Below are 25,021 nucleotides of genomic sequence, written 5' to 3'. Positions count from 1 at the left end.
TTGTGGCAGTAGCCCCGACTTGACTGTCGTGGGATTCTACTTGGCAAGACAAAACACCTGTTTGGATGAAGGAACTCAACTCGCTTTCTGTGTATTAGATATCTCCAGATTAATGAACAATACCAGAAGTTACCCACTCATATCATTGTTTGTTTGCCTTTTACTGTGACATGTTTTGCACTTCAGGCCTCGACGTTTTCTAGCAATGGGTAAGCTCCGGGATATCGTGAGAACCCTGGTGAGTGCCGTTCTTCCTGACTGCCAGCTGAGTAGCGCGTCGTGTTACCCCTCACTTGACTTGAGTCATGAATGAACACCAACCCCATGATAGTCGATAGATAACAAGGCCCGGTATCCGTGTATGCTATATCTTAGAGACAAGAAGGACCATTCTCCACAGGATCGGCAACCCCGGAATTAGCTTAGCACCGTCTTGAGCGCCCTCCACCCCCCAGCTGTATCTATCGTCGGCAACCCAGCAAGAAGGGGGCTGGCTATATTGATGGTCAGCGGTCATGACTGCGTGTATTGTCGACTCCATTGCCTATTGGACACGTAGCATTGTCTAACCTCCCCTTTCATTTCTCTTCCCCTTTTGTTCATATAGTGAGTGTATGATCGGATGGTCCGAGGAGAGCTGATAACGGGATGCGTGAACTATTTGCGCGTTCGAGTATCAACCACTTTTGTATCTGCGACTGTCGTTTTGCCGATCTCTTTGGCCATCTATTCATCATTGCCCCCTTTTTAAAACTGACTCGATACCGTATCTACTTATCGAGTTGAGCGTCAAAGATCAGAGAGGATATGACATAACATGACATAACGGGCTTCTCTCCAGGCTTCTCACGAGACGTCCTCGGCATGCGGGGTTGCTAAGGTTTGCCAGGGGGGCTTTTGTCTTGTTGAGGCTGGTTGTCATTGGACGAGATATTGCAGCGTGTGTGTGAGAGCGTGCGAGGCATCGTGTGCGTGCTATTAATTGAGGGGAATGGCGCCATTGCCTTTGTCACTGTTGACAAGGCATAAGTGATGACATTGCCAGACCTTGAGAGCGATTCACTCGGGGAGAGAAAGAGAGAGTATACTGGTCACAGCGTAAGTCGGACCTCATTCATTTTGTACGCCTTTTGTATGCCTTTTTTTCGTCTCAAGTGCTCTTTTGCTATACACACCGAGAACGAACACCAGCGTCAGTCCTTGTCGAACACGGAAGTTTCCCAAAAGGGAGGGGGAAGGGGGGGGCTTTGTTGCCTACCACTCGATTTCGCACGAGGGTGTTTCTTCTTCCCATATCATCAGTTGTAGCAACTGTATCACAAAAGAAAAGGAAAGGCAGGTATGTGGAGGCAAATTTCTTCATCCTCGGCCCATCCATCTCATGGCAACTGTGAGGCCGGCAGGTAATATGAATGCAGGCTTTACATTTGTAAAAGGTAGGGGGCTTCGTAGTATAGCATCCGATGTTTTGGAAAAGCTCTGTAACGGTTAACTAACGGTGATGGTAAAAACGAGCTCAAGGCAGGCAACAACTTCGTTACCTATCAATCCAGTGCTTCTTTGAATAACTCTCGTTTTGCAGTAATTGCAAAACATGCTGAGCCATGGGCTCTGACAGAGAGAAGGCCCTGTTTCCAACTTAAATACATACCATGGACAGTACGGCGAGGGTTTGTACCAATGCTGTTTGTTCAATTTATTCTAGGCAGGTAAATACGGAGGAAATCTTTGTACATAGCTGCTATTCAGAAGTGTATACTACTAGCACTCATGTATCGCTTTTAGTTAATCCCGTATTAGGATCTTTCAATCGCGCAGAAACTTTGCTGGAAAAGGCACACCTTTGGGTATCAATGATATTACTTGAAGAGATGTTTCATACATGCGTTGTCCAAGAGAGACATGCCGCTCATCAATACATACTATCGACACATCATATTCCAAACTATTTACTAGCCAAGCAAGCTTTATTCTACACGAGGCACCCAAAAGCAGATGTCACCAGCGCCGTGCAATGAGAGCCGAACTGATCGCAATATGCGGACGCCGATTGATGCTAGAAGCTACAGCAAAACAGTGACTGACCACCCTTACTCTGCTCCGATAAGGCTCTTGGGCAAGAAGGCCCAAACTGTGCCCACGACTGAGAGAATCGTGGAGATGGTCATCAAGACGTAACAAAGCAGTCTCTCTTGGGGGGAGATCTCTTTGCTAAAGAGCTTCACGTAGAACGCCAGAGGTAAACTAGAGATACGGTCGGATTAATCTTCTCATTCGACATCGGTCACCGAATAGGGGCAAACTTACAGCACACAAATCGTGAAGCACAAGGCACTTCCCATAAAGGCCATGATGCTATCGAACGCTGGGAACAGGATGGAAATGACGAGGAAGACCAAGACCGTGATGACACGGATGGCAACCTTCATGATACCGCGGAAGGTGGCAGAGCGCCCGACCATGGCCGAGCTGTCGGCGACAGCCTGCTGGTGGATTCCGGTCAAAACTTCCAATGTGGCAACAATGGGTCGAGCGTTGAGCGGAATCTTGGTCAAGGGAATGATGGCAATGAAGATGCAGAGCAGGAAGTTGAGGGCACGGGGGTAGCCGCTCGTCTGGAGGATGTTGGCCGTGATCTCATCCATGACACCGTCGCCGTACATCAACAGACCGACAACGGCCGTGAAAGCGTCCAAGAGGTACTAGTCAACGGTCAGCGGTGAACAGAAGGATCGGGATGCACAATTTGGCTACTGACGACAGACGTGAAGACCGTCTTGACGGCCCTCGGGTACTTGTGAGGATGGCGCATGTCTCTGTAAATCTTGCCGAACAGTTAGCATGCCGCACTTGCCCACCTAGACGAATGAATACTCACATTCGGGAACACACTGTGGCCACCCCATGGGCTCATCAACAAGCCAAAACTTAAGGGCAATGTACCCCAGTTCGCAGGGAAGAGGTAAGTCGTGGCCGGCTCGATGAGAGAGCCCGGAGTCGTAGGCTTGATGAGTCCATCAACCACCAAAATCAAGACGACTGGCCTCATGCGTTAGCAAGCAGAGCTTGACGTGGGGAGAGAAAGGAGCAACTCACTGCTGAAACAACACACAATGCCGATAACGCTGGTAAAACTCAGGAGGCGCAGCGGGAGGAAGTTGAGGGGAATCATGATAATCGAACACAAGAGCTTCCACGTGTTGACGCTCAGAAAGCCCGGGAACAATAGCGTCAGAGAGTCGGCAAACAGGACGATCAAGGCGACGCAAGCAGCCAACAATTCGAGGGTGAAGAGAATACTGGTGGCGATACGCGCATTACGACCGTAGGAGATGTAGGCCAGATCTGAAAATGTGATCAAGCTGGCGTCGAGATCCATGCACTTTGCCAGAAGCTTGGCCGTGTATGCTGTCACAGCCGCAGAGCCTGCCAAGACGATCATGCCGCAAATCCAACCGGCGTACTTGATGCCCATGGGCAAACTCAACAGACCAACACCGATCAGGACACTGCGCTGCAGGTTAGATTTGTCCTGTCTTTCGATGCGCGCCAAAAACGGGGTACCACTCACTTGATCGAGTTGAAGATGGTTTGGGGTAGCGTGGACTGTCCCTCCACAGTCAGGATAATCTTTCCGTCTTGTTCGACCTCCTTTACGAGAATGGGCATGTTCTCTCCGTCAGGCACATTGCCCCCTGCCTCTTGCTGTTGGCGCCAGAGCTCGCCGGCCTGGGCCATTGATGGCTCATCGACATCTGCTATCGTTCCATACGTCCTGTACGAGCTGAAACTTCCGACCAGCGGCGGGGTCGCCAGGTGAGGCGGGACCGCGAAGATGGACTGCGACGGTCTGCGACCGCTCCCAAAGCTGGAACCACGGAAGGCTCCAGAGAGCTCCGCCTCCACTGCCTTGCGCTCACGGTCGCGGAAATCGGTCTGCACGGCGCTGTCATCTGCGCCAGAAGCGGAAGAGCCATTCTGGTACGATGCGCTCGGTGCCGCCTCGGGGGTGGCCTCGAGGTGCTGCCTCAGCAGTGAGGTCCTCGGGTGGGAACCGGACTCAACATGGCTGCGAGAGTAGTCGAGGCCATCGGTGGACGACGAGGCAATCGGGACCTGGTCAGGCGCGAAAACAAAGGACGGTCGTTGGGGAATGACCTCGGCAAAGCCTGCAGCACGCGCCCAACTGCGCGTGAAGGAGCGGATACTGTTGACACCGCCGATATCTGTGATGGCGGCAAGGTGCCGCGTTACTGAAGATCTGTAGGAGGGGTTGGTTAGCGGGGTGAACTGAGTGTGTCGTGCGCCGAGTTGCAGCGGTAGAGACAATGGCAGCAAGCTGACGTCAATATGTGCTACTCGGCTTGGGTCAGGAATAACAACCTTCTGCGACGAAGTCCGTGAGAACTGCTGCCGTAGTCACCCTCATCATCTTCTCCCAGGAGCGACTGGTCCTCAGCTACGGCATTGGAGTCGATACTCACGGAGCGCTGGGGGGAGGCGCCCCGTTCGTATTCGTCCCAGGTGGACGGGTTTCTCGAGGGCATGGGGAAAAGCTCGTGGTTCCAGCAACAACAGAGGTTGGTTAAAGTCATTCCACGGCGCTCTTTTTTTATTTTTACAACGACGATTCGAATGCAAAGCGGTCGCAAAAGGAATAGAGGAAGAGGGAAGGAGAAGAAGAGGGAGAGGGAAGAAGGGGAAAAAAATCTGTAGTCGACTCTTTGGGCAGGGTAGACGGTCGCGACTGGGCTATTGTTCGCGCGGGCGTTTGGAGCCTTGGAGGTGGTATATAAACCTGGTCGGGACAGAGTAGTAGCACACGGCGTGAGCGCGGCACCTTACTGAGTACGTACGGGATTTAGTAGTGTAAGGTAAGGTACGGTAGTAGCAGCTCGAAAAGACCGTGTATCGATAAAAGGCAAATGTGCCTTTTTCCTCTTACGCACCCCAAGCCCAAAGCAAGCAAAGGCTGCAAAGCAAAACCAAGGCACCCCTACTAAGGCCGGCCCCAAGTGGAGTCGTTGCGGGAGATGAGATGGGTTGCTAGTGCAGTGGGTTGTCGGAAGCCCAGGTTGGGTCTTGTCGCAAGTGTCTGCTGAGGTCCGACTGGGTTTTTTCCTTCCTGTCTGGCTCCAGTCTCCACGTCCAAGTGGATAGGAGGGCGGAACGACAGAGATAACAGCAGTTGGTGGCAGTGATTGTTACGTCGTGGCGTTAGGAAGAATTTGGAACTTGTTCGAGACAAGGAGACCCAAAGAGTTGAGGAAGTCGAATGGATGGGTGTTAGCATACTCCGTACGAAGTACTCCGTAAACTATTTGTGTGGCCATATGTGTGCTAGGTAGGTAGTTTGCCATGGGTCACGAGTAAGGAAGGAGTTTGGCAGGAGGAAAGCTGAAGAAAAAACTGGAGGGAGGACGAAGGCAAAGTTGACCTGTAAATGTTGGAAAGCCAAGGAAGGAACACTCTCTGCCTCTCTTAACCGACGTGTAGGACTACCGCGATCCCCAAGGCAGAAAAAAGTCAATGCTTCTTTTGCCTCTTTCCCCTCCCTCTTACTTTTTCGAAGAGTTCAGATGAAGACGTAAACCGTTGACCCCCCCAAGGTGCCCAACTACTTTATCCAAGATAGTGAGTGTAAGGTAGGTGGCCATGGCATTGGCATCTTGGAAACACACTGACAAAAAGTCACTATCTAATTCTTAGGTAAGGTAGGTGGGGGGGCAGGCTGGCTATCGCCGGCCATATCTGCAGATATGTCATGACATGCATTAACGGAATCCGAGAACGCAACCCGAGACTACGACAACGAATAGCGGCCGAGAGATGGCTCGATGCGGGAGCAGAAGCAGAGGATCGAGAGGGGGTACCTCTGCCGAGAAGCGGACGTGAGGGTGAGGCATCAACTGACAATCGCTTAACCGCCAACGGGAAACGCAGGGGAGACACGGGCGATAGAGGGGGCTCACAGGAGAAAGTAAAGAAAAGTCAGCTGGACGTCCAACCTTTGATTTCTCATGACGCCGTCTGCATCGTCAAAAGTTGGTCGGCTTATCGCGCCGGCGTCTCTGGTTGGACAATGGCAGAGAATGGAACGGCGCTCCTGCTGCACATCTGCTGCAAGTGGCAGGGCCTGTTGCAGGGCCTTTGCAGCGGCCAGAACCTGCAAACTTTCAAACTTGAACCAACCCTGGCTCCGCCCTCTCCACCACTACCTCAACTACCTTACCTTACCTTACGGAATGTATGTACAACCCCTCGAAGCCCCCGGGTTGCTGCGCCGGCCAGCCTACCTTATGCTTCCCTCCTCTGCGCTTCTCTCGCAGACGTACGGAGTACCGTCCCAAGGTATCACGGTATTAGGTAGCTACGAGGCAGTAGGTGCCAGACGTCTGTAGTACGTAATATTGCCCTGCAAGTCTTTCGACATCATCTACCACCGTCTCAGTTTTCTTTCTTTTTATTCCCTGCCTCCACATGTTTTGCCTACCTCTTATGGGACGCTTGTGGGGTCTCGTCACCAAACGGCTGACGGGCCTTTTCTTAGCTAAGAAAGTTGGACAATACCTATCCCAACTATTATATCCATTAGGTGACTCTCGCTCAATGTTCAGCGGCCGCCGGGTTGAAGACATCGGATATTGATGGTCTCTATCCGTCCCTTCAAGATAACCGCCCGATCCCCCCCCGCCCAGATCTCTCCGCATCCTATCTTACCTCACCTTATTACTCACCGCTATTTGCATACTTTTCTCCCAAAAAGGGCCACATGACATGTCATCCAAATGCCTTCCTGAGACAGGTTCATGCATGGAGGTTCAGATGCAAATGATGCCATCACCACCCCGCCAAGTAGCTAGTTTAGTACAGTACAATGTAGTCGACTTCGCAATTTGGGCTTTCCAAAAAGTCAAAAGGAAGAATCCTTGCAAGTAACCATCTGCCGCCGAGCCTCTCATTTTTATTTTTTTGTACTACCGCATTACCCCAGATGCTCGAGCCTCAATTCACATGCCCTCAGCTTTCTCCGTCACCCGAAAAAAAAAACCTCGCAATTTACGAGCATCTCATGACCAGTCTTATCCCAAAAAGAAACAGCTCTAGCCAAATCGTGTTACACCCTCTGGGGCCTCGGACGGATTTACGATGCACAGACTCCGTTGCCTTTTCTTTGTTCTCTCTTGCTATCCCACGAGACCGTCGTTGCTCGAGACTTTGCCCTACGTTACAGGATAGATGTCTTTAGGAATTAGTACACGCGGTAGCGTACGTTGACTGACTCTCCTCTGCGCCCGCCGCTGATACTGTCCCACGTAGCATGCGGCTCAAGCCCCCCTATCCATCTCCGTGTGTGTCTCTGAATATGGCGAAGAAGCATTCCCAAAAAAAAGAGAAAGTAGAAAAGACAGACTATTTGACTCATGGTGATCGGTACGCTCTAAAGTGTATGCAATTAACCTTCGTTACGTTACTTGAGGCTAACCGCGCTCCGATCCGGACCAAAACGATCAATATCCGGTCCGTCGTTGCTTCTTTTTCGGTTTTTTTTTTGAAAGTGCACGGCCCCTCTACCATATTCCACACCTCACTACTTGCACTCTCAACTTACCAACCACGACCAAGGGTACCTAAAGTATCAAACTTTTAGATTCGCGCACATCACATCTGACACCAGCCATCCGCGCCTCACATTCTGGACATTGGTTTCACTTTGGCTGCTTCGTTTTGCTCAGCAGACCATACATCTCTGGCGCGCAGGAACATAGAAAAGTGAACACCACGAAAAAAAGAAAAAAAAATCTAAATCTACAAATGACATGAAGACGACCACAAACACAACCGCCGCAACAGCAGCGCAAACAACACTCAACGAAGAAACAACTTCCATCGCAACACTCGTCCCCGTCCTAGCCATCCTCGACAGCTTCAACCACCGCAACAAGAACCAGCACCGCGTAGCCCGCTGGTGGTCCGCCTTTGACCTCCTCCGCCGCGCCGTCCGCCGCCTGCACGACGCTCTCGAGGCCCAGGCACGTCACCGCCGCGCCCTCAGCTTCAAGTCAAAGTCCTCCTCGTCCTCCTCGAAAAGGTCATCCGCGGCGGCCGCCGCCGGAGGAAAACCCACCAGCAGCAGTGCTGAGCGTCGTCAGCATGCGCTAGACGAAGATGTCGCTGCTAGGGTGCGGGTGCTACTAGATTCCACCATCCCCTCGTCCTTTTCGTAAGTTACTCATCTTTTCCATCATTCAGGTAAAACTTGATATAACATACCGCCGATATTGACACTGAGGAAACGCGACAGAGCCTTTACACAACTAGCAGCAGACAACCAGCACGCCGCCCTAGGTCTGGTCCTACTAGGCCTCCTAGCCCGCATCAACTCCGTCGTCACACTCCTGGCTCCTGCTCCTACTCCTGCTCCTCGGCTCGAAAAGGCCATACCAGCAGGCGATGTCGCTACTACCTCTTCGTCATTTTCAACAACCAAAAGTGCAGCAGCAGTCACCGTGGCAGATGAGAGATACCAGCAGCAGCAGCAGCAGCAGCAGCAACAATCCGATTCAAAGGGTCTCGGCGTGGCCATATCTCGGGACCAACTCAAGCTTGCCGCGAAACCTGTAGATCACCACCCCTCCTCATCAGTATCAACATTATCATTGTCACGGAATGTCGATGAAGCATCAGCTACCGTCCCTCAAAAGAAGCGCAAGTTGGCGAGTGTGCCTCCTCCTGAGACCAAAGCTAGCAAGCCAGCAAAGGAGGAAAAGCCAGTAAAGAAGAAAAAAAAGGCAAAGAAGACGGACGACTTTTCCGATCTGTTCAGTTCGCTCATGTAGACATTCACATGCCAAGGATTCCTCAATACCATCAAACAATGCATCACATATAGACAAGAGTCATATAAAGCTTCGAATTTTTCATTAGCGACGGCTATTTGCTACGAGATTCCGACGTGTCCCTGCCTGTACGCCCCCTACCGGCCTGTGCGTCTCTCTTTGAGGATATTCCAAGACATAGACAGGGACAACCTGTTCCACCGCAAACGAAACCCTCCCTAGTAACAGAGCAACCCAACCTCTTCTCTTTGACATCCGCTGTTTGGTATACATATCTGGCCACTAAACAAGCCTTCGCCAAGAAACATCAACTTAATCCCGGATACGTGTGTCCGAGCCATGCCGGAGCGGCATTTTCCTACTGGACGCTTCGGTAAGACCAGATGCGCGCCCGCATGTCACCGGAGCCGGTGGCGAAGTAGCCGCCCGTTGGGCTGGGAGCAACTGAAATGACCGAGTTCTTGTGGCCCTGAAGCATCAACTGCGTAGCGCCAGTGCGGGGATCCCAGAACTGCACTCCACGGTCCTTGGAACCAGACATGACCCAAGCGGCATCGGGCGTAAGCGCGACGGAGAGAACGAAGTCCTGAGTACGTTAGCGAATCTGTTCATCAACTTTGCAGGCATATAAATCACTTACCCTGTGACCCTCGAAAGTCTTGACGCAACGGCCCCCCTTGGGTCCGGGGTTGGGCAAGCCGCGAGGGGTGCTGAGCTCCCACATCTTGATCGTCTTATCCAAACTGCCACTGACGAGATCTCTGCCGTTGGGAGAGAAGGCAACACTGTAGACGCTGTCCTTGTGGCCATCGGGACCTTCAAGACGCTCGAGCAGGTATCCCTGATGGATGTCCCAAACGCGGACGCTCTTGTCGAGAGAACCAGCGGCGACGTACTTGGTGTCGGGGGAAATGGCAACAGTTGTAACACCATCCTCGATAGTCAAAGTGAGGGTGTTAGTGCCCTGCTCGATATCCCAGAGACGAACGGTTCTATCTCCACTGCCAGATGCAATCGTGCGACCATCGCGGGCAAAGTCGAGAGAGTAAATGTCTTGCTCGTGACCGGAGAAGGTATTGCGAATCGTTCTAGACTGAATGTCCCAAACCTAAGAAAGAAGAGTCAGCTGAGCCCATGCCAAAATGCCTTTTCGGTCAAAACTTACTCTGATCAACTTGTCTTCAGCACCGGTAGCAAGGTACTTGCCATCGGGACTGAAGCAAACGCTGCGAATGTACAAATCACCAGTGATATCCACAGTGTCGTCCTGGAGTACACAGAGCTTCTCGCCAGACTGAACGTCGTAAATCTGAGCGGAACGGTTGCAGCCGGTGGCTACGTACTTGCCGTCATGGCTGAAGCGCACGCAGCAGACAACACTCTCGTGTGCGAGAGTGTGGACAAGATCGACATCCAACATGCGAGGCACGTGTTGGTTAAAGATGACGAACCAGTCGTGACCCGATTTCTTTGAGTGAGGCGGCAGGCGATCAGGGTCAAGATCGCCAAGGGCGTTTCCCACCGGCGGAGCGTGGGGGCCCCCCATCCGCGCGTGATCGGGAGTAGGATGGCTGACTTGAGGCGACTGGGTGGCACCCGGGAAAGGAATGGGAGTGTTGATCTGGGGCGTAGCCGGACCGACAGCTGCAGGTGGTCTTCCAATTCCACGTCTGCCCGGGCCCGGCGATGCGGTGGTCTGGGGGGGCTGAGAGCCGAGCCCGTTAGATACGGGGCCACCGGGACCCGGGGGGTATTGTTGGAAAGGCTGCTGCGACTGAGGCGGCGGCGGAGGCGGGACAGGCAGACCTGGAGGTCCCTGGGCCATCTGATGCTGCGGGCCCATTTGCTGGTCCTGAGGAGGAGGGGGGCGGAGGAGGGGCCAGCTGGCCCTGTCCACCACCGGTCATGATACCGTTGAAGAGACCGGTGCCGGGGGTAATGGAGGGGGGCTGTTGCGACGGGCCCGCGTGGGGAGGAGGACCGCCGATGCTGGGAGGCGCGTTTCCACGAGCTCCCTCAAGCTGACGGCGGAGCATGGCAATTTCCTCTTCGTACCTGTTCAAAAGCTCGCTGTTAGCTCCTTGTGAAAGGACTCGGCTCGCAATCATTTCCATCAACATACTTTTGCTTGAGATTCATCTGCGCTTGCTCCATGGCGTACACCTTTTCTCTGACAAGCTGCATCTCCTGAACTTGAGCCTGGACTGGACATTTCGTTAGCGTGACTGACGATAGATGTCAAGCGCAATTGTCTTACTCTGGTGTTCATAACCCTCGGTCTGGCGCATTTGGGTGTCGAACTCGGATCTGATTTGGTCGAGGAGCTCATTGAGCCGGGCCGAGTTATTGGGGGGCACCGCGCCCATGGCGCGATGCGGATACATGGACATGGTTGCGGTTGGAGATGACAAGATTATTCAAAGGTCGGAAACAAACAATTCGCGCCGGTGGGGTACGTGGCGTTGATGAAGATGGAGTGGCGGTGTTTATCAGGGATAGTATAACTGCGAGAAGCTGCAATTCGAGTGTCGGCGATGGAATAGATGCGTCGAGTTTGGTCTTGAGGTTGTCGTGGCTCGGAAAATTTAGCTGTTGCGGCTATGGGCCCCCCTTCAATCGACTGGATGCACTGAGGCACAAGGCGCGATTTGCCTTGGGTAAGGTCTAGGGTGGTTGCGTTGACAGCGGCAGAGCCGTCCAGTCAGGAAAACGCAGATGGGTGCTGCGCGACGCGGATGGGATTCGGTTGGCGTAAGGGGATGATGAGATGGAAAGGCGTTGGACTCGCGATTGATGATGTTATGTGCGCGGCGCGCGTGTCGAGTCTGTCACGGCGGAGATGGAGGAAAAGAGAGGAAGGGGAAGAAAAGTTCGGGTTAGGCAAGGCAGGTGGAAGGAGAGAAAGAGACCCGTCCAGAAGAGGCTGGCGAGTGGAACGAGAGGAGACGGTGCAAGGTGCAAGGTGCACAGGCGAAAAAAGAAGACGGATGGGAGCCGCCTGGGGATTTGATCCAAAGGTGGGCCCCCCATCAGAGGTGAACTGCTCTGTGCCGCCCCCCCTGGATCCAGGTGCACGCCAAGCTAACGTAGACGACCGGGAGGTAGCTGGGTCGGTCGAGATACATGCTCAAGATGCAGCGGTACGGGACTAGGGGACCGCAAGCGAGCGTTGACGGGTACGGAGCAGGCATTACGGGCGACAGTCATGTAGCGTCAGGTATCGCCGGGGACATCGCTACAGGCGTGGAGTCCAGGTCTGTGCGTTTCTGTGTTTTTTGTATCTTTTTATTTTCTGGTGAGCTGGCTCCAAAGGTGGGTCCCTTTCCATGTGGCGCTTGCTCCCAGCGGGTGTGGGTGGTTTCAATCTGCCCAGGCTTGGGATATGGTACGTGGGTACCTAGGCGGCGGCGACTGAATCGGTTCAGTAGGGCAGGGGGGCCTTAGTGTTGACGCTAGCTCTCGGAGCGGGGGCGTGTTACTAGTGGGGCGGTGGGGTGCATGTGCAGCCCGCACTCCGTACCTCGTGCGTACCTCAGTCTCTCAAACCTTCAGGTCCCGTTCTCACCAGCCTCTAAGTTGCTCCTGCCTACTTGACTTGTTACCTACATTGCCCAGCCTGGTAAGTAAGCAACAACTTGATGTAAATCCCCGAGTTGGGAGTTGGATAATCTCGCAGTTTTGGTATCGCAATTCCTGCCTCTGTTTCCATTGGCTAGCAGATGCTTACAGTGATGTTATATTTGTAGAAGACCCTGCTACTCAGTAAGGTACACCCGGTCAATTTTGTGCTTTGCGAATTCCTTGCCTTGCTACCTGACGTACTATAATGACCTACATTACTGATGAAGCCTGATTTCTGCTACAGCGAAGAGTCCACAGCATCGCCCGAGTCAACTACTGTAATCTGGTCAGAAGTCAAACCCCGTGTGATTGAGCGGGACGAACAACATCATCCTGTTAGTTCGGGACGTCAATAGTCCGTAATATTTACTAAACACCACGGACGACAAGTGAGATATACTCAGCTGGTCGATTCCAGAATCGGAAGCGTCACTTTCCAGCATAGGCAACAGGCAATTCGTTCTGTTCCACTAGTGAAGAAGCAACTTGGGTCGTGACGGGAGTACGAAGCAGATTCTGTCCGGCAAAGAAAACCCGCTCGACCGTTTTCCCAAACATCGGCAGAGCTCCGTGCAAGCTCGCGGCCCCAAAACTTTCGGACTACAAGTGCTGTTTATTCGCACGTACGCCGCTACGGACGGATGTCACAACCCTGGCGGCAACCAACAAAAAATAACCTGTCCGTTTATAGCCACGTACTCCAGTGAGTATACTTGTTATCGGCACGCTCTCGAATGGTTATGGCATCGAGACAAGAGATGTTGTGCGTAATTGGTGGTTCGCCTGCATGCAATTGTCATTGTTAGGGGCGATAGCCGCCAGAAGGAAGCCGTCAGCCAGCAAAACTAACAGGCTAACTCTAGAAGGATCATCAGAAGTAACAGGATGGAATCAAGGGGGTGTAAGTGCGGGCAGGAAAGCAGGTGGCCAAGGTGTGACGGTAGGGTTGGGTCTTGTGGAAGAAGACAGTTTGGGGAGTTATCGTGAGATGCAGCGCTGCCGCATGAAGATGCGCAACATGGAGATGCGGCCGACGAGGTGGCACCCACAACTGGCATGGCAGTGAGGCACCAACCAAAGCACCAGAGCACAAGCATCCAAGCACCTACTGGGCCAGGGCAAGCCGCAACCCACCGCCGGGGGGGGGGGGGTGGAAGAGAGTATGGATAAAGCGTGGTACAGGGTTTGAGGGGGTGAAGCCGTGAACTGTGGATGGGTGGGCCATGGGTTGTGGTTGCGGGTGCGGGTGCAGATGCAGAATGTTCCATTGGAAGACGTGACGGGTTTCTTAGCTTTGAGGGCGGCTGCTGAGGAGCGAGGCACGGCAAGGGTTCAGCGAAAGGGGTGTGCGCGTGAGAAGAGAATAAGAGGGAGAGAAACGAGAGGGACAGAGGAGGGAACTTGAGTGAAAGGGGGGGTCGAGGCACAAAATGGAAGTATCCGTGCCGTCCTGCGTACAGTACAGCACGGAGTACCTAGTATACATACAGGATGAGAGGCGTGTGGGTGTGATGACTGTGAGTGAGAGGGTTGTGTCCGTGGTGGATCGTCTGGTCTTGTATCCGCAGAGCAAAGATGGAAACGAGGGAGAGTTTGACGACGTCTGAGAACCGGGAGAACATGCGTCAACCTTGCTAACTTGTTAGCGGCCTAGCGCCTGCGCGTGTGGTCGAAGCCTCCCTGTTCTCTCCTCCACACCTTCTCAACTTCCTTAAGGAGGATTATCTGTACGGAGTCATCTAGATAGTAACGCAGTTTTCGTATATACGAGTGGAAGGAGGCGGTAAACCCGCACCATAATACAGATGGTTTTGTCAGAGTAACCATTAATTACCGCTTCGGGATGTGACATTTCTCCGGTGAGCCAAGGTGAGAAGACAGTATCTCACCTAGGTGACCTCACCTCATAGCCACACCGTATGGGTAGTTGTAGCCGCTGATCGAAGATACCTTAACCAACAGAAACCGCCCAGGGGGGACACTTTACTCTCATCTCATAGTTGGGTACGGTGCGGACATGATGAGTGATGAAGCCCCCAGCAGGCAATAAAGTTGGGAGGGCGACCAAGCATGTTGCGTTCTTCGGCCATCCGCCCGGCGTGTCACACACCAAGGATCAAGGCCCTTGGCCTGTGCTGTGGCCCATCCCATTGTGCCATCCTACTTTCTACCATCCATGGAAGCTGTCGAAACGTTCCATGCCCGTCGGGCTCACTAGCCTTTGGATGTTGTCAGGCTCTAACTTTTTCTGACATTTACAAGAGGAAGAGGATGTCGAAGGGGAGAAAAGGTAAAAAACGAAATCCATCGTTACAGACCCACGTACAATTGGTAGGACCTTCGGCGACCCCCCCGCGTCTCGGCATCGCCAACACAATGTCATGGAGGCATTCCCGTTGTCGCATGCATGCGCCATGCAATGCCATTATTAGCGCGATTACGGTGGTACCAGACATTCATGAGCGCGCACTCACACACACACACACACACGCACAAAACTCTGGGGACTTTGTTGCAGCTGTTGTGGAAGCACAGGTCTTGCCCCATTCCACACCCTCTCTTGACGATGATTTCTTTTTTCGCTTCGGTTTCATTCCTTCTTCCTCTCTTGTACATATTATATCTATGACTAGCACGCGCGCCAACTCATCCTATCGCCAGGAATATGACCAGATTGATCAAAGTGCAACACACTATCCGTAGACATTGTCAGCGACCATATCATGCCACACCACACAGCTGCGAAGGCTGACAACAGCGGCTTGGGTTGCAGATGAGGACGCCTCTTATTATGTCGCCGTGTCTGAAAGTTGAGAATAGACAGAATACACAACGGTAGATCTCGATGGGCGAGCGGGGGAAACTCGTTTTCGAGCAACTTAATACTGTGCCTTCTTGCCTGCCATATCAATCGCCAGGCCAAACGAAGCAGGCACAGCAAGCAGGCTGTCCTAAGTTCCACGTTACTTTGGTCTACCTAGTTGGAAACGGTCATCCTATTTCATTAATCTGCATCAGCATTTTTAATCCCCGGTTGACATGCCACGACTACAGTGTATTCCGGGCAGTTCTATCAGCTGTCGGCTGATGTGCACCTTTTTGGAGTGAAGCTCCAGACCGCTCAGGAGCGTGGCTGAGGCAAGAGGGTCAACAAGGAGGGGTGTGAAGCGCGGTTGGCGATGGCCGCATGATGAGGTGCCCCCCAACATCAGCTGGCGGTCCCGGGACAAACGAGGCGGCGGTTCTGGGTGCCTTAGCGTTGGGGTTCGAAAATCGGAAGGGTAAGGTGAGTTCGGGTAGAATTAGAAAGCCCAAGCCGATTGAGCGGAGAATGTGCCTGGCTGAGGTAAGCAGCCTGGGTGGGTCTGTGGTGAGATTCGGTCAAGGACGGTTCACCGAGGGCTGTACCAGGGCACCTTTCAGACGTGCCTGTAGCATCACTGGCGCCTCCTCAATCTCCTCCTGTTGGCGTATTTCCAATTCATTACAGCGTCAACGGTCTAGCAACTACGTATCAGGCATGCCGCTCGCTCGTCAGGACATAGAGACCGGCGGAGTGTTCATTTCTCTTTCGACTTGAATCAAGGCTAAGAGCAAGGCACTGCTGATATATATCCAGTTGGAGACTCACCGAGCTGACTCTCGACTAAAAGGGCCATGGAGTACGGCCCCAGTCACTTCGCCGAAGCGCTGGTGCTCAATGGTCCACCTTCGACAAACACGATTCGTTTCACCGTTCAACAGCCATTTTGCAGACGTTCTAGACACTCTTCGTGAGTGTACATTTCGCAGCAAGGGTGACCTTACAATAAGATGTTCCCCATGCCAGCATACAATGTCCACTAAACCAGCGTCGAGAGCTTGTCGCATCATTGGAAACTCGTCTGTATTGTAACACGTCCAAAGGAAACCTCCGCAATCCTGCGCTCTGTTCGGATTCCAGAAAGGCGGCACCGCCGATCTGCCTAGAGTGCATCGTCAGTTCCGCTGGCAACATTTGCATCGCTTTCAGTACGCCTGCCAGCGCTCTCGCAATTGCCAGGCATGCCCGCTTAGTCCGGTCTGGAATATGATGGGTGGATCTAGATATTTCGGGAGACCCTGCTGCCGAGGACACAGAATTACCCCAAGCTAGCTGGACCCCGAATCACCAACTGGCGATGTCGGTGACGCAGAATTGCCCTACAACGGCATTCAGGTTGATAGGCTGGGTTCCGCCACTAATTACTACCTCGCACACACCAAGGAATGGGCCCTCAGTGACTGTATACACAGTATGTATGCTGCCCTGGTTGGTCGTCTTTTGCATGTGAGACAAAACAGATGGTACACGCAGAGAGATGGCACTAACCAATCTGCCAGAGCACCCAGATCTTGGGGTGCAAGTATCATCAAATCAGACCACCACCTCAACCACAGCGGCGGGACATTAGTGGACGACTTGACAGGAAACCGAATACGAGTCGGCTGCTTCTGATTCGCCAATGGGTTGGTGCGCCAGTGGACTCCCTGGCCTTTTTTACCCAACTTGAGCCAAAAGTCCAACATCAAAAATTGGTCAACGCGGGCCCTGGAAAAGCCCATCCCGCTGGATCATGCGATTTCCCAAGTGACGAACTGCCCACTGGGACATTACCTCGGACGACTCTTCAAGGACACAATGGACTTGCGTACGCCGACTCGCCCGAGTTTCGCAGTTGCCCGCCCACGACTGGAGATGAGTTGGATACAATTTAAAGAAGGGCCCATCCTGCCCAGCGAAATCTGTTGCCTTGTCGTTGGAAGCTTATTCGGCCTTGACTTACATCAACGCTTGCCATCTTGACGCCTTTTTTTTTGTGTTCGATCATCTCAGCTGTACCCTATCCCCAAACTCTAAGATCGGGTACGTGCCGGTGTCGAGGTCCCTCGACAGAAGTGTTGACAACCTTGACAACTTAAACCTAAGTGTTCTGGTCCCCTTTTTCTTCGAGCCTCGCCGTTCAACCAACATCCACCCGTCTTCAGAGTAGGAGTCATTGACTGTCGACGTTGGCTCAGTCTCTCGGTGTCCATTCCGGCACTTTGATATTCAGCCACCCGCCTCGCAAACGTCGGACAAGCCCAGGGTGCAGTCTGCTACAAAGCTCACAGCAATATCCCTGTCCAAGTCTTCTGGTGGAAGCTCTTACCGACGTTGAAAGCAAACGCTGCCGATCCCGCCCCTGGCTGTGTCCCCGTCACTCGGAAGCCAGGCCCATTAAACCGGAGGTAAGGCGCATCTGCCCACCTTCTCATGGCCCCAGGATTTCCATTAAACATTCGATGATCTCAGACCCCACCGAGTTATCCCGGCCGCGACCCTCCGCAACTTTGCGACCTCGATTCGTCTACGACTTATAACCTGGATCCGTGCTGGTCTGTTGCGTATACGTGACCACCGGTTCTTCTTTCCTCAACTGCGGTCGCTGCTATAGACATTACTACAACGACAATACTGGTCATCCACCGATTGCTCTTCGATTCGACACATCATGGATGTCGTTCTCGAGGTGGTCGACACCTTTGTTGGCGACCAGCTCTACGCCAAACTCCTCCCAGCTGGTTCAGCTCCATACGACTTCCCCCACCACGCCAACGCCACGGCACAACCGATCTCGACATGGCAGTATAAGCCTTCGACACAAATGCTTTACCTCGAGCCTTCCGAAGCCGCATATATGAGCGCCTGGCCAAGAGACAACATCTTCCGACAATTCACATCTCTCTTCCTCGTCACATGGTACGTTGTTGCTACAGCTCCTCTACCCTCACCGTGTTTCTGACCGAGCTGACCAATACTGCGAATGTGCCAGGTTCTTCGGCATCCTCAACTACTTTGTCTTCGCGACTCTGTCGTACATCTTCATCTTTGACAAGAAGACGTTCAGCCACCCAAAATTTCTCAAGAACCAGATCCGTCTCGAGATGAAACAGGCCAACATGGCCATGCCCGTCATGGCAATCTGCACCGCGCTCACCTTCGTCGCCGAGGTGCGCGGCTACTGCAAGCTCTACGATACCACGGAGGAGGGCCCCGGCCGCTGGTACGACTACGCGCAGTTCCCGCTCTTCATCCTCTTCACCGACCTGTGCATCTACTGGGCTCATCGTTGGCTACATCTCCCGCTCGTCTACAAGCACCTTCACAAGCCTCACCACAAGTGGATCATGCCCTCGCCTTACGCCAGCCACGCCTTCCATCCCCTCGACGGCTTCGCGCAGTCGGTCCCTTATCACGTCTACCCGATGTTGTTCCCCCTCAACAAGCTAGCATACGTGGCCCTGTTTGTGTTTATCAACTTTTGGACCATTCTCATCCACGACGGCGAGTACATTACCGACAACCCCATCATTAACGGCTCCGCGTGCCACACCGCCCACCACTTGTACTTCAAGTAAGTTTCTGACATCGTAAGAGAGCTGAGAGTTTTAGCTTTCTAACCGACTTGACAGCTACAACTACGGCCAGTTCACCACCCTCTGGGACCGTCTCGGTGGCACCTACCGCAAGCCTGACCTAGCCTGGTTCAACAAGAAGACCAAGATGGCCAAGGAGACGTGGGAATCCAATATGAAGGAGATGGAAGACATCCAAAAGGAGGTTGAGGGCGACGACGACCGCCAGTATGTTGCTGCCGAGGCGAAGAAGACGAACTGAGAGCCATTGTCCAACGTGTGCTGAACATGCTCAGCGCAACAAGCCAGCCGCAAGCGAACAGCTGGAGAAACCACTTCCTAAATTTTTTTGTAATGCTTTGGCTCTTGCCATACCTTTGACTGTATATATAAGAATCTCGGCACAATCCGAATGCTGGGCGTAATATGGATGGATGATGGTGCTATAATGGGAGCGAAGCCATCTGACGGTTCGCGGGTGTGGATGAACCCAGGGTATAATAGCTAGTAGTGCGACTGGACCCTTCAAAGGTTCCAGAACGCCAACTCCAAAATGACATGAGGCTCGAATAAGAGCGTGCTGGCAAATGTCGAAGAGAAGCGGGACTCGAATATCCTATCTATCGGACTCCCGGAAGCAGGGCAACCTGGAGTTAGGTCACAGGGTTAAGAAAGAGGGTGAATGTCTGAACTGGTAACAAAAGTGAATATCCGTTGAAAGTGTATCACGCGCAAGCTCTACGTTGATAGATAGTACCAAAAAGACGCCGATCCATACCGGCGCAAAGGAGGCTTTGTCAACCAGACCCTTAGAAAACGTCCACCACCGGGAAACCCAAGAACATAAAAAACAAAAAGAGGAAGAAAAGCCCGCTGCAACGCCCGTTTGCCCTAGGAAGTAGTGGAATGTCGAAGAATTGATAAGCAAGGAAAAGTAGTTGGTGGCCTGTTTGGGCCCGTAAGGCTTGGTGGTTGTTGGGGATGAAAGCTCAGGAGTATTGACTGACCCGATGCAGTGCAAAGTGATCAGGAACGATCCGTCGTGGTCATTTCCCTCTTCTCGGACAAGAGAAAATGGTGCAGTCGTCAGTAATGCGTATCGCAGGCTGGTGCAAATGTATGCTGCAAACGACGTTTCCCGCCTACCCGATCTGTGTTGGGTATCCTCTTTTTCCTCTCTCTCTCTCTCTCTCTCTCTCTCTCTCTCTCTCTCTCTCTCTCTCTCTCTCTCTCTCAAGGTCGCTCGTGAATATCACGCCTAGCTGAACGTGACAGCCTTGGGATCCAGAGGCCTTCCATCCGGTCCGATACCGTTGGCCTTGAAGCGCTGCTCCATGTACACCCTGCGCGCGTCATCAAACTTCATGCGGCGCTTCTTCATGATCTTGAGAATCTCCTTCTTGCTTCGATCGTCAAGACCTGCGCGGCTGTCGCCGGATTCGACATTGCCCGCCAAGTCAAAGGTCGAGCTCGAGAGGCCGGCGTCAATGTCGCCGACAAAGGAGGAGGGTAGGCGGGAGTAGATGTAGTCGCGGCCGGGGATGGGGAGGTCAGGAACGAGATGGAGCCAGTGGCCGCGGGTGAAGTAGAGGGCCGTTGCGGTGATGAGGAGGAGGAACGAGACGGAATAGAGAAGGTACGACATTTTGGGCGACTTTTCGCTTCGAGGGCGCGGTCGAGATGGAATGACGTTTGGCTGGTCGCCGATACGCTGGTGTGGTTGCTTCGCGATCGCCGGCTGCTTCGGTAGCTAGGCTCCGAAAAGCTAGTAGTGGTGGTGATCGTCGTGGTTTCGAATGAACAGAACGGAAGGAAAGGGAAGTGAATAGTGTGGAAAAAAGAAGTCACAAAGAGAATAGTGTTTTGGCGCAAACGGTCAGGGACTGCCGTTCGAAAGGATCAAACGATCATGTCGGGACCTGCAAGGAGACGGTCGCGTTTGACTCCAGGCACAGTGAGTTTATGCGGATTGGAAGTGTAAGTGGTGAAGTTCGGCGACGAGCCAGGCGTACCGACCGACGTACGATGATGTGGAGGTGCAGTGGTGCGGGCTGCGTAAGTGCGCTGGACACTAACACCACTCAGGCCCCCCAGTTGGCCTCTTTTGGGAATGGAAGAGAGCCCTCAGAGACTCAGCGTCGCTGAAGGTGGACTCAGGCTGTCACTGCCCCCCGTAATCCCGTCTGATCCTGCAGCTTTTCGACTTCCATGGGGATCCACTTACTAAGATCCTGGGCATGGAGCCAGGAGCATTCGAGGGCATACGTAAGGCTTGGGCGCAGGGCAAACGCAGGGTACCGCGGCAGAGGCCAGGGCCGCAAGGGAGGCCGCTACGGATGCCGACGGGCAAGCTTTATATCACGTGAGCGGTTCAGTCCCCGCCAGCTGGGTCCCCCCGTACTAGCTGCCCGTGCTGCAGCTGCCATGTATCCGTACCTTCCACTGAGAACCAAGCTGGAGACCACTGAATGATCCAAGGGCCGGCGCAGCATTTATATTGCGTCACTGGTCTTCATCGAAGATGACTATGTTGAGAATTCGTTTGATGATTATAGATGAGACTCATCAACTATCTGTGGACATACTCTGCAACATCACTCTTCGTGATTGAGGCCACGCAACGAGGAGATGAAAGGCAATTTGCATGACACACGCAACTAAACCTTTTGCATAATAAAGTCCCAGGAGTTATCCCAAAGCTTGAGCTTTGGAAACTTGACTACCCCCGTAGCTGGGGCGGACTGGCGCTCGCAACTTGGAAACCTTGGTCCGGCCCGAGAAAGGTTTGCTTTTGAGGAGTAAATGTGCCTCAGCTTCAGCATCTACATAGGAATCATTCGTACCTATTCTGGAGTCAATATCACCTTTAAACCCAATGATAAAATATATGTACCTCTGTCACCTATTACTCCATCGGTTGTCTGAAACTTGAACGCAGGGAGCTAACCTCAGAAAAGCAATAGAGCTGCTTTGACATACTGCCTGTGAGACGGTAAGATTTCCGGATATAATCGCGGGGTTCCAAACACATAGATGCAATCCGCCGTTAGGCCATGTATGCCACGATTTTGATATGGAGACGGCATTGTCTCCGTATGGTAGATTGCTGGGATAACACGACGATGGCATGTCCGCAGACGAGAAGTATCGCTGCAAAATCATTTGCCAGACACGTAGATCCTATCCCCTGACGGGAGACCATTGTTGTGCATAAGACATCATCATAGTCCTGCAGCATGGCGATATTGTGTACATAAGAGTGAAAAGCCCCTCAAGAGCGCTCAAGCAGCAACCGTCCTTGCCGCCATTGTCCTTCTGGATGGCTCACGGACAAGAGCATCATAACAATTTGGAATAAATTCTGAAAGAAGACAGTGACCCGGATCAGAGACACAGGCGGGCGGCTATGAACTGCTTAGTATTGTGCACGTATTCAAGGACGAACTAATGTGTCGAGCCAAGTGGTGAAGCTGATTAGAGTGCCTACCTTGGTAGTGCCTCTTACAGACGAGTACATCTGCTCTCACTTACAGAAGAAGATCGACAACTGAATTGAGTGCCTTGAATACTCTTGGGGTTCGCAAAACCGGCCTCTTTGTTAACGTGCTATACCTATTGTAATGAAGTACTACACAATAGACTAGATAGACGCGCTCACAAAAGACCGAGGGGTTTTGTTAATAGGAGATGACATTGAACAGGGCGATCTAGGCCGAATCTCGAACATGTTGTCAACCGGGAAATCAGGACAGACCAGAATGATATAGGAAAGAAGGTCGAACATTACAGGCCTTATCAAAGGACTATGCTTTAGACTATATTGTCTTGCGAATATCAACTTCTTGAGCCTACCCACGGATGTCGGAACTGGCACAATAGTCTACTCTTAAACCCTGAACTGATCGGAGAAAGAGCTTGAACCTGCCGCACACTATTTAGTACGTTTGAGAACTACGGTAAGAGAGCTCCGCAACTGCGGTCGACTTACATGGCGACATCCATTTTCTCTCCAAGGGGACGAGGTTGTACTTGAAGCCGGCTCAGGATTCAAGTGCACCGCCATCACCAGCCACACTCAGACCGGCCCGCCGAGGAGGGCTTTTGTGCCCCGGAGGGGAACTCGGTGTGGCGTCGCCGATTGAATGAGTGGGCCCTAGGGACGCTAGTCCGCAAAGCGACTGCTAAGCGATAGCCCACACATTCAATTCAGGCCATTGAATTCTACGAACACGCAGACCGGCATCAGAGCAATCGTGAAGGTATTCATCAACCATTCCGTGATCCCTCAAATCAGTCAAAATGGCCGCCACTCTGCCCAACGTTTCCGCCGACCTGATCTGGGAGGTCGTCCGTAAGTCTCACCGCGGCGCTCGGCTGCCAGCGATGCCGAACACGGCCTGAATGCGCAATTTGGCTCACAACTGCTTTTTTCTCGATACAGGCGCCCAGAATGCGTTCCTGGTCAACCGCAACGACGCCGGCGGTCTCCAGCTCTCTCGCGACCCCCTTAACCTGGTCAACAAGCACTCCCGCAAGGTATGTAGGGATCGAATCGCCAGAATACTGGCGGGGTTGAAGGGCATCTTTGGCTAACTTAGATCGCAGTACGCCGGTTTCGTCAACGACAAGGTACGATTACACCCCAGGCCGATCGAACTCGATATCCCCCCCTCGCTCGAACGATTCGACCATTCGCAACACCACATAACACCGAGATGACTGACATGTGACGATTAGGCCATCGGCGTTGTCCCCAACGAGAAGGGTGGTGTCAAGGTGATCAGCAAGAACCAGAAGAACTTCAACAAGCCCTCCAAGGGCTACACCGAGGTCACCTACGGCGGCAACAAGTCTTCCCGCAAGTGAGTTTTGGACCTCCGCTTCAACCGCAACTGTGTTGCCGTAATGCGGCGCATGAAACGGGGAAAGCACAAGGATTCAGGAGAACAAACATGACTGACGGCTGTTAAATCATAGGACCTACTCCGCCGTTGCCCGCCAGGCTGCCGCCGGCGGCTACCGTGGCGACCTCCGCGAGGCCGCTGTCCAGCGCGTCTCTGCCATCCGCCGCTCCCAGCGTGCCGTCAAGGCTACCCCCGAGAAGAAGCCCCGCGGTGTCAAGGCCAAGGCCGCCGCCGCTGCCGAGGCTGAGGCATAAATATTGAAATGCTGATTTAGCGGGACGAAAAAAGAGAAAGAAACAGGCTTGGTTTGGGCGTTACGTCGAGCAAATAGAGAATACCTTTTTGAGGGACACAGGCGAAACAAATCAAAAGCTTGAGTCAAAGGCCACAAAATAATGACTGGGACTGGTTTTTCGTTTGTTCTAAAAGAGTGTTGCTGTTTACCCCTTCGCATTTACTTGATGCCATGCGTGTGAGGGGTTTGTGAGGCTTTGGGCCGACGACTTGGGAGGGTGATGATAATGCATGCTGGGGTATACCTTTTCTTACGCCATGACGTGCGCCTTCACAAAAAGGAAAAGCTCGGAGCGGGAGTGGAGTGACGGTGGTCGAACAGGCCCGACATCGAAATAGCAGAGTAGCCGGGTTACGGGTCACGGTGTTGTCGATGCCGTGGTCCTCGGCCATCACCCGGAGTTGCCCGACTAGAGTAGAGGGCGAATTCCTGCTGAACCTCGGGACCACGGGCAAGCATCGGGATGTCGAGGGTGCCGTTCGGCTTTGGCCCATACCGTCTTCCTATTTCACCCCCGAAAAATGTCGTGTAGCGGAGCGGGCTTTTTGATCGTAGAGTGTCGTCGGGGTATTGATGAATGATGACAGATGAGAATGCTTCTGCATCTTGCACGGAGTAAGTCTTCGCCGACATTGACCTGATTGAGATACGTGGAATGGAATTTGTGCATACATGGCGGGGTAATTTTGCCAGCCGGGGTTGTATAGTTGCTCCTAACATGGCATTTCTAACACAATGGTACGTACTCTTGATATTGTGAGTAATTCGTGCCGCAGTGCAGGTAATTCTTACATTTTCCATGAGCAATATCTGAATCTCGTGGAAGCAACGACGAGTGAATATGTATTTTTAGTGAGCTGTCTCGCCCGCCAAAATACCACAGACAGGGCCCGCAACTTATGTTTTGCCGAGCTGTCTCATCGCCGAGGATAGTGATAGCTATC

The 25,021-nt window shown here is 52.8% G+C and overlaps 6 protein-coding genes across 6 annotated transcripts; 2 read left to right on the top strand and 4 right to left on the bottom strand.

The window, feature by feature from the left end:
- Nucleotides 1–2,303: 2,303 nt before the first annotated feature.
- Nucleotides 2,304–2,843, bottom strand: N0V96_008046 (uncharacterized protein; the record flags this gene model as incomplete). The annotated part of the gene is made up of 2 exons (XM_065758209.1): nucleotides 2,304–2,702; nucleotides 2,835–2,843. The coding sequence occupies 2 exons, from the start codon at nucleotides 2,841–2,843 to the stop codon at nucleotides 2,304–2,306; spliced, it is 408 nt and encodes a 135-aa protein (XP_065613351.1).
- A 724-nt stretch (nucleotides 2,844–3,567) lies between these two features.
- Nucleotides 3,568–4,547, bottom strand: N0V96_008045 (uncharacterized protein; the record flags this gene model as incomplete). The annotated part of the gene is made up of 2 exons (XM_053194437.2): nucleotides 3,568–4,261; nucleotides 4,384–4,547. The coding sequence occupies 2 exons, from the start codon at nucleotides 4,545–4,547 to the stop codon at nucleotides 3,568–3,570; spliced, it is 858 nt and encodes a 285-aa protein (XP_053048287.2).
- Nucleotides 4,548–9,198: 4,651 nt separating this feature from the next.
- TUP1 (general transcription repressor) lies at nucleotides 9,199–11,230 on the bottom strand (the record flags this gene model as incomplete). The annotated part of the gene is made up of 5 exons (XM_065758208.1): nucleotides 9,199–9,426; nucleotides 9,481–9,948; nucleotides 10,006–10,729; nucleotides 10,963–11,044; nucleotides 11,098–11,230. The coding sequence occupies 5 exons, from the start codon at nucleotides 11,228–11,230 to the stop codon at nucleotides 9,199–9,201; spliced, it is 1,635 nt and encodes a 544-aa protein (XP_065613350.1).
- A 6,872-nt stretch (nucleotides 11,231–18,102) lies between these two features.
- On the top strand, nucleotides 18,103–18,881 carry ERG3_2 (c-5 sterol desaturase; the record flags this gene model as incomplete). Its single annotated transcript, XM_065758207.1, has 2 exons — nucleotides 18,103–18,108; nucleotides 18,240–18,881. The coding sequence occupies 2 exons, from the start codon at nucleotides 18,103–18,105 to the stop codon at nucleotides 18,879–18,881; spliced, it is 648 nt and encodes a 215-aa protein (XP_065613349.1).
- Nucleotides 18,882–20,136: 1,255 nt separating this feature from the next.
- On the bottom strand, nucleotides 20,137–20,523 carry N0V96_008042 (uncharacterized protein; the record flags this gene model as incomplete). The annotated part of the gene is made up of 1 exon (XM_065758206.1): nucleotides 20,137–20,523. The coding sequence occupies one exon, from the start codon at nucleotides 20,521–20,523 to the stop codon at nucleotides 20,137–20,139; it is 387 nt and encodes a 128-aa protein (XP_065613348.1).
- Nucleotides 20,524–23,328: 2,805 nt separating this feature from the next.
- On the top strand, nucleotides 23,329–24,036 carry N0V96_008041 (uncharacterized protein; the record flags this gene model as incomplete). The annotated part of the gene is made up of 3 exons (XM_065758205.1): nucleotides 23,329–23,332; nucleotides 23,484–23,490; nucleotides 23,856–24,036. 3 exons carry the CDS (start codon nucleotides 23,329–23,331, stop codon nucleotides 24,034–24,036), a joined length of 192 nt encoding a protein of 63 aa, XP_065613347.1.
- Between the last annotated feature and the right edge of the window lie 985 nt (nucleotides 24,037–25,021).

Source organism: Colletotrichum fioriniae (assembly GCF_027942845.1).
Source record: "Colletotrichum fioriniae strain IMI 355084 chromosome Unknown scaffold_9, whole genome shotgun sequence".
Taxonomy (NCBI): domain Eukaryota; kingdom Fungi; phylum Ascomycota; class Sordariomycetes; order Glomerellales; family Glomerellaceae; genus Colletotrichum; species Colletotrichum fioriniae.
This window is presented reverse-complemented; position numbering and strand designations above follow the sequence as displayed.